At 54.4% G+C, this 8,941-nt stretch overlaps 1 protein-coding gene across 1 annotated transcript; it reads left to right on the top strand.

The window, feature by feature from the left end:
• Nucleotides 1-2,656: 2,656 nt before the first annotated feature.
• On the top strand, nt 2,657-8,737 carry LOC135978689 (butyrophilin subfamily 3 member A2-like; the record flags this gene model as incomplete). Its single annotated transcript, XM_065579542.1, has 4 exons — nt 2,657-2,861; nt 5,472-5,819; nt 6,483-6,764; nt 8,621-8,737. Coding segments are annotated over exons 1-4 (847 nt in total), but the record flags the coding sequence as incomplete, so codon positions are not given.
• Between the last annotated feature and the right edge of the window lie 204 nt (nt 8,738-8,941).

Here is an 8,941-nt window from a genome sequence, read left to right as displayed (position 1 = left end):
CCCTTGTTCTGCTTTACTCTTTCACTTTCTTCTTCAGCCTTGCTACGTGCAGGAGAAAAGAACAAATTCTGCTGTCATTGAACAAGCATTCACAGAAAATGACACTAGGCCAGACTGATACCCAACTGATTCTCTTTTCCTAAATGATTTTGCTTCAGACCATAACCATAATTCATTAATTGTAAGGCACCTCCTGGACTAGGGCTCCATTTAACTGACTGTCAAGAAGCTGGATGACGGCACTTCTGTTACAGCTGAGAAGTTTCTCCTGGGTTCATCAGATAGTGGCAGGAAGTTTTCATCCTTTACTTTGCTTTTAAATTTGTTGTCCTGTGCCAGCAGGACTAGGGCAGGGCCGCCCTACGAAGGGGTGCAGCAGCTGGCATGCTCCCACTGCATGTGCTATAGCCCAACCAATATCCTCGTAATTCCAGAGTTCCCTGCCCTGGCTTCTAATCAGAAAGGTCCTGTTGGTCTCCAGGGTATGTGAGAAGGGACCAGCCCCTTCACCAGAGCCTAGCGGGCCCTTCTTTATTTGATGGAGTTACAGGGGAAGATTGAGGGTTGTTTCTGGGTGGCTAACAGGGCTGTTTTGCAGCTTTGATTTATTGATTTTTTGTTCAGGCACCCGGAGCATTTTACAGGGGTATTTGATTGGTATTTCACTCTAAGAAAGGCTAGTAGTAAATAACAGCACAGGGCTTGCATGTTTTCCTCTAGGGGAGATGTCAGAGTTGCCTGGGGACACCAGTTATTTTAACTCCTGTCTCATCCCCCTGTCTCCCCCCAGCAGTGTCCCATGACTCAGCCAGCCTGCCCAAGAGATGGGGCTCCTCTACGGAGGGTCCCTGCTCATGCTCACCTGGCACTGTCTGACTCTGACCTGCAAACATTCCGTGCAAAATGCTGATGGAGCTGAAATTGGCAGGAGAATTGCCAGCTGTGGGCCATTAAAGATCCGTTTCAACACTGAGCCCTGACATTACCTGCCTGAGAGCTGATCTTTAATGGCCCAAGCTGGGCGGACTGGTACCAGTACCAGTGAGAATTTGGAAACCAATATGCTTAATGCACAGTCATTTATTTGAGGAAGAATCACACAAGTAGTTAAGGTTACACAGTACACATCTTTCCCAATAAGCTTCTGCTCCTCAAGCATAAACCCTCAGTAACTATGTTAGCTTTACACAGTATCCTGATTAGCAAACAAAGCAGGTATGCCCAGGGTTGGGGCTGCCCAGTGTTTGGGCATAGGGCTGGTGTAGCCAACTCTGCATCACCACCCATAGCAGTGCAGGGTGCATGGGGCATGCCAGGGGCAGACTGGGGTGTGATGGACAATCCTGCACCAGAACAGACTATAGGCTGCTTCAAACCAGCCCCTGGCAGCTCTGGGGTCAGGAAGGTGCCTTGCTTTCTTTCCTTTGGGCCTCTGCCCTGGGCTCAGCACCAGCACAGGGTGAATCGCCCTCTTGTTGCTCAGAGTAAGGGGTGAGTCAAGGGGGGCTCGCCTCTCAACTGTGGGACTGAGATCTCTAAAGGAGCCTGATGGCGTTAGTGCCCAATGCTCATTGCAGTGGACCTGAGCCCCAGCCCCCAAAGCTCCCAGCCAGGAGTATTAGCCATGCAGAAATGCCCCTTTCTGTGTGCACTCTGCCCTTGTCACTGCCTCTCAAAGGCACTCCTTCAACATGAAAGCTACTTGACTGGGGAACAGATCCTGTGGTTCCTGCTCGCCTGCCTGGAGCTAGAGCCCTGCGTGGGACTATCTTTAAAATCCCGCTCCCATCCTGTCCCACAATACCCACTTCCACCCGCTCCTACATTCTTTCTTGCATTTTTATCCTGATTCCACTTGCAAAAACCTCAGATCCTGCAAGAGAGACTGACACAGTTTGGACTCACCACTGTGGCACCTCCTGCTGGCTGTCTTGGGAATTAGCTTGGTTAGCCAGTGCGCCTTTATTTGGTGATGGCTCGCCACCATCACTTCTGCTCCAGGACCCATGTCACCCCCAGGACTGCGGCATCCTCTTCTGGACACAGACCTCTGGCTGCGCCCCTCTCGGTTCTCCCCATTCCAGGGACTGACAATCCACTGTCCGGCCACTTCCTCCTCAGCAGCAAGTGGCGGCAAATGGGGGAGACCCGGGGACTCCCCTTTTGGCAGTCTGGAGTCCCCTTCCCAGATGGGCAGGGATGGAGGCTGGGAGAACAACTCCTCCCCCTATGAGCTGCAGCTGGGTGGCAGCAGGGCCCCCTGCCATAAGGAGTGGCAGAGGGGGCTGCCATGTGTGTGGTTTAAGAAAGACCCCCCCCCACCCCCCAAGCCCTCTTTGTAGCTCAGGGCTGCAGTTCCGAACCAGCACGGAGTTCCCTGGGCTGAGGGCACCTGCAGGCCGGGGGTCAGGAGCTTTCAGCCAGTTGTTCTGGGACTTATCTAGAAATCGTTCCTTTAAGAGCGAGTTTATTCCTGTGCCAGTGCTGGAGCTGGCCTGGGTTTGGGCCAGACTGTCAGCAGAACTCAGCACTTTCTGTGCGCCCGGCGCACTGAGCCCGTTGGAAAATCTGGCCTCAGCGGCAGGTGCTGGGCCCTTCTGAAAGGTCTGGCCTGAATGTGGGCTTGTCGCACTCCAGCACCCAGTGGGGTCAGCATGGTTGCACCAGCTCTGCCCATTTACCACTCTCATGTCCTGGATCGCAGGTCTCGCTCACCGACTCGCTCGCCCAGGGCTTGTGTGGTCGTCTGGACATCAGGGAGATGGAGGATTCCCCGATGTCCCCTGGCTCCGTGAGGTCACTGCCGCTGCTTGCCTTCACCATTTCCCTCCTTTCTCTCCACATTCACCGGCTGGACTCAGGTAGGATTCCTGGGGCTTTAGGGCCTAGTCTCTCTCCCACAGGAGCCAGCGGCTGTGCTGGGGAAGGCTGGGCCCCCAGCCTGAGCTCTGTCTGAGGGAACTCGGGGATTATGAGCAGAGCAGCAAAGGTGGCAGCTGGTGGGCAGAGAAGCCAGGGAGCATTGGGCAATAAATGGGTCTTGTGGCCTACAAGAGGCCCCCACAGCAAGTCCCCATTGGGTAGCATGTGGTGGCTGTGCCCAGAAATGTCCCCCTGAGGCTGATTGATTCCTGGTTCAGTGGGATGTGTCCTGCCCCTAGGGGCAGAGGGGATATATAGCTGGGTCCTGCTTGCTGGGACAGTCAGTTCCGTAGAATGGCCCCCAACAACTAGAAACTGTGCCCATATCCTGGCCCTGCCCTTAGCAACTAGAAACCTCTGTCCAGAAACACAGTGGAGAGTTACGGGGGCCAAGGATGAGTCTGAGTGTTCACCACGTGGGGGAGAGCTGGGTAGTGGAGATACGGGGTAACACGTGGTAATAATCCTCCCACCGGCGCCAGTGGGGCCAAGATTTCAGCTCTGGTGCCGAGAAGAAAAGGGCAGACTAGCTTGGGGGGAGCGTGGGGGCTAGGTGGGGAGGGCGGGAAAACAAGGAGTAGCTCCAAGGCACAGCAGGGCTTTGGTCACACTCTTCCAAACTCTGGGAGAATTTACGTAAAGTTACAAAGATGATTTTCAAATGGCAAAAATTAAAAAAGAGGAAACCTGGCGGAATCAGGTTTGATTAGAAGTGGTTTGAAAAGGCCAATTATTGGTGATGGGTGGGGGGGGGAGGGGGAAATTTAAACTGTTCTTCAAAATTTCCTACCAATTCTTTTTAGGTTTTTTTTTCCACCAAAAATTGGGAAGTAAAACAAAAATACTTACTGAGAATGTATTTTTTATTGAAAATATTTCAGTTTTCAAGCAATTTTTTTTATTTATGGTTTTTCAACAAGAAGGGAAATTTTTGACTGAAATTGAAAATTTTCACTTTGTTGAAAAAGCCACATTTGGTCAAAAAATGTTTTGATGAAAAAATTTCAACCAGCAGTGATTCTGCTAAGATGATCAGTTACAGTCCCTCTGAGTGCTTCGCCTGACTCTGAGACCTGGCTGAAAGCAGGGGGAATGTAGAGCACAATAATGACAAACACTTTATATGATATAGGAAGCCAGAAAAAAATGACGAGAAAAGAGGAGTTGATTTCTAGGAGAAGGAGCATTTTAAAATGTTTCCCTAAGAGTGTAGTAAAGGTCTCAGTAAGAAGATCACCTACGAGATGTAATTAGCCCTTAAGGAGATATTGTGCCAAATCTAAAAATGAAATTCTGCCTCTCGGGAGGTGCAGCCCAGGAGAGAGCCTGGCTTTTAGCCACATTTGCATCTCCTGGATCCTGGGCTGTTCCAGGGATTGCAACAGCCCCCAGTGTCCATTAGAGCACCCCTAGGGTTGCTCTAGCTTGCAGCAACCTCCACAGCTGCTCTGCAGCCCTGCTATTGGCAGAACGCCAAGTGCTCCAGCCACACCATGTGACACACTTTGGTGCTCTGAGGATACGGTCAAGTATGCCAGCCCTGAGCCACTCCTGCAGAGGGGGAATTGCCCAACCCCCTTTACTCTGCCAGAGGCCAGAATCCATCTGTCTATGACGGGCCAAGGCCACTCCGAGTCAGTGGCAGAGCTGGGAACAGGATGCAGGTGTTTGTGGCTTCTAGTCCCACGCTCAGTCCCCAGCCTCTCAGGGCTCACAGCATCACATTCCTTCCATTGATATGACTGTCACTATGACTGTGCTCTGCCCTGCCTTTGAAAAGTCTCTTGGGAGTGACCCCTTCAGCATGCCAGGCCCTCAAGGGGTCACATTTTCCAAGAGGATAGGCCACCTGGCCTCAGTGCCTCTGAGACCGGCCTCTGGGCTCTAGCTCTCCTGTTTCTCATGGTGAGCTCTGCCCAGTGACTACAGAATAGGGTTTATTACTCAACTGGGAGACAGTGTTGGGAAATCCTTAGGTTAGCACAGAGGGGCAGAGGTTAAAACAAGGCTCATAGAGACTGAAGCCAGGGCTCTACCAAGCCAAGCTGGTGTGGATCCATCTGGGCTCTCTCTCTCTCTGTCCCTTGGTCTCTGAGTCCTAAATGAAAGGCCCTGTGTGTCTGTGAACACTGTTCTTAACACAGGCTCCCTGACACCCCTCATCCCTTGTTCTCCTGCTGCCAAACCATGCTGAGTTCATATAGCCAACCTGCATTGGCTCCCCAGCCATTACGTGATGATGTCCCAGTCCCGGCTCTTCCTTTTTCTCTTCCAGGCTGGTCCTGCATTCACAGGTGCAGGTTGTATTCAGTTCATTTTAATTATTCTGGTCTGGAACCAGGAGGCAACATATTTCAGACACCCCATGCCTTCCATCTGCCTGGAGAGGCAATGGAACCCTTGTGCATTCAGGGGACAACAATGCAGAGGCTGACAGGGAGACACACATTGCTGATAAAAATATTACAGTAAATTCCCATTTCCATCGCCATGATGTATTCCTAGTTCCGCTTTGGCTACAGCTTCTTTTCTCCTGGTTCCTTCTACAGTGAGTTTCAAGGTGATTGGACCCGATCGCCCCATCAGGGCCCTTGTGGGAGAAGATGCTCTGTTACCCTGTCACCTCTCCCCCAGCATGAGCGCCGAGAGCATGGAGGTGCGCTGGTTCCGATCCACGTTGTCTGCAGTTGTCCATCTCTATCGGGATGGGAGAGATCAGGCTGGCCAGCAGACCGCACCGTATCGAAGCACGACGAAGCTACTGAAGGACGGTATTGCGAATGGGACTGTCTCCTTGAGGATACACAACATCACCCCCTCTGATGAAGGGATTTACGGCTGCCTCTTCCAATCACCCACCTTTTACGAAGAAGCTGCGTTGGAACTGGAGGTGGCTGGTCAGTAGCACGGGCTGTTGTTTGCCCTTCCCAGCACCAGTGAGCACTGGTCAATGGTGTGTCTCACCCCCACCCCCACAGTTCCGGTGTGCTCAGACTAGTCACCTCTCACAGGAAAGGCACCGGAGCGCTAGGGAACGAGGCCTGCTGTTAATGGGATTGATGCACCTGCCTGCCAACTCCTCATACCCACTGGAGTAAGCAGCTCCATGTCCAGCTTCTCCACCCCTCAGCTGCTGGGGCATCTGTCTGAGCAAGGATCAGGCCCCACCTGTTTCCCCTGAACTCCAGGGGACATGCCCAAGATGCGGCTGCTCATCCCAGGGAGTGTGACCCCTTCTCCCACAATTTCCTTGGGCACTGAGAGAGTTTGTGGAAATCTCCCTGAGGCCTCTGCTTCCGGGAGCTGATGGAAAAACTCTAGGTAGCGCCGTGTCTATGAACTGTGGGATGGATACCGTGAGGTCCGTGCGGCCACAGGGAGTGACGGGCGCTTTGTGTGAGATGTGGTAGATCTGTATGTGTAACCTCATGGTGAGGGAGGACACTGCTACATCGCTGGGACTCCCACTGCCACAGGCCCACACTCCAGTCTGCACCAGAGCAGTTCTCTGGTGGGCCCAGGGTGTAGCAATGACACAGGTTCACTCCATTCCCCTCCAGGCCTGGGCTCCACCCCTCACCTTTCTGTCGATGGATATCAGGATGGAGGGATCCACGTGGTGTGTGAATCGGCCGGATGGTATCCGAAGCCCCAAGTGCTGTGGAGAGACCTCAGCGGGCAGCGACTAGCACCAGTGATGGAGAAAATATCCCAGCAGGCTGACCGGCTGTTTGATACTCACACTGCTGCTGTTATAAGAGACGCTTCGAACCAGAACCTGTCCTGCTCTGTCCTCAACCCCCGTCTCGGCCAAGAGAGAACAGCAACGATGCACATAGCAGGTCCAGGGCCAGCCTTTGGGAAAATGGCACCCTGGGTGACCTTGTATTTTGGCACCCTGGCCCCATGGATGCAGTGACCCCCTATTGCCCCAACCCCTGTGGCTGCCCTCCCATTGCCCCTGGCCTTCACAGGCTCTCCCGGCTCCCCACAGCCCCAGGGTCCCACTGCCTCTTCCCAGTGCTTAATTTGTATTGAACGAGGTTCTGGGGCTCAGAATGTAGCCCTGGCTGGCCAGCCAGAGAGCAGCGGGTGCTGGCTGGGGTGCCCAGTTCTGACGGCAGTGCCCCCGACAGCAGCAGCGCAGTAATAAGGGAGGCATGGCAGAGGGTGTGTTGCTGCCCTTACTTTGGTTTCTGCATGCTCCAAGACTAGAGTAAGGGAAGGAGGGAACCAGGCAGACGGGGGGAGATGGACCCATCTTGTGCTAGTGCCGAGTAGCTGAGAGGTGGTGCTCACTGATCAAACTGAGTGGGATTTCACACTTCTAATCTGAGACGTGTGTGTGTGTGTGTGTGTGTGAAACTATTTGTAAAATACACAATAACAATACTAATGAAAAACCCCATCTCCCCAACCCCTCCTGCTCCCCCTTCTCCCCATCTCCCTGTGCCCCTTCTCCCCTAAACCCTTCTGAACCCTTCTCTTCTAATCCCTGCCCTTTCCCCCTTTCCCCAACCTCTGAACCCCATCCTGTGTCCCTAACCCCTGCAGCCCTTCTGCCCAACTCCCTACTGCACCCCTTCTTCCCTATCCCCCTGTACTCCCCTCCTGCACCCCAACCCCTGCACTGTGCCACCTTCTCCCCTAACTCTCTTGCGCCCCTTGTCCCCAACCACCTTCTGCACCCCTTCTCTTCTCCTATTCCACATTCCCTGCTAAACCTTTCTGAACCCCCTCTGCAGCTAAGCCCTGCACTCCCATCCTGCACCCCAACCCCTGCACTGTACCCCCTTCACCCCTAACCTCAGCAACACACCTGTGCTCCAACCCCTGCACCCCCTTCTCCCCAGCCCCCTTTTGCATCCCTTCTTTCTTAGCCCCTGCACTCCCTTCATGCACGCAGGTGGGGAAAGTGACCTGGATGCAAGGGGCAGCTGGCATTGCTGCTTGCTCCCCTCTCCAACTCCTCGCTCGCATTGCTCCTCGTGCCCCCTGGGGGGCTGTGAGGGGGGAGCGAGGAGTAATGTCAGGGCTCCCTGCATCCAAGTCACCTTCCTCCCCTGGGCTGGGTATGGGGAGAGCAGAGAGCAGCAGCTCCTGATGCCCCACAGCACAGCCCAGATGGGGAAAGTGACCTGGATGCAGGGGGCCCTGGCACTGTTCCTTGCTCTGCCCCCTCCCACACAGCCCCCTAGGGGGGCATGGAAGAATGTAGGGGGCACAAGCAGTATCTGTGCATCGCGGCTCCACCACCTTCCTCTGCCAGGAGGAAGCAGGAGAAATCTGGTGCCCCTCACACAGTGCCTCTGGGAGTTTGCTGCGCTCTCGTGCTGGCTGGCAGCGAGCTCCTCTGACAGTGCCCTGGGCAGTCTCCCAGGCGGCCCACCCCTAAGGCCAGACGTGAGCAGGTCCAAGCCCAGCACGGCCAGCGTGCTCGGCCCCAGCAGAACAGAAGCTCTCACAGCAGACGGCCTATCTGCAGTGTAGCCAGGGCCTAGCCAAGTTCAGTGACCAGGCCAAAGCTTGGGCTCCCGTCAGCCTCATGGGAGGAGCCACTTCTCATCTCTCAAAAGCCTGACCAAAGATGCCTGTGAGATCCTCCCAGACCACTGCAGGATGCTGCGGGCTCCCCTCACTCCTGCTGCTGCCACATCCACTCTGTCTGGGTTCAAATCAATGCAACTTTGCCTTGCAGATGTGTTCCTCCCAAGGACCTCTCCCTGCCAGCTGGCTCTCTCGGTGACCCTGGCTGGTGTGGTTTTTCTCAGCCTCTTGGCCAGTTACTGCTTCTGGAAGCAGCACAGAGCGAAAGGTAGGGTGGCCGAGGGGAAGGGATGCTGTGGAACCGGAGCGAGGGTCTCCTGAATTCAGAGAAGGTTGTCGGGGGGCTTCTGTCCTGTGCCAGGAAGAGAGATTTGGGGGACATCAGTGAGAGGGCCGGCGGGAGAGGGAGTGAGCAATGGCAGAGAGGAGCTGAACTCACCCTGGGGTGGGGATCCTGGATGAGCCATGACTC

Source organism: Chrysemys picta, unplaced genomic scaffold (genome assembly GCF_011386835.1).
Source record: "Chrysemys picta bellii isolate R12L10 unplaced genomic scaffold, ASM1138683v2 scaf407, whole genome shotgun sequence".
NCBI classification, from domain to species: Eukaryota; Metazoa; Chordata; order Testudines; family Emydidae; genus Chrysemys; species Chrysemys picta.
This window is presented reverse-complemented; position numbering and strand designations above follow the sequence as displayed.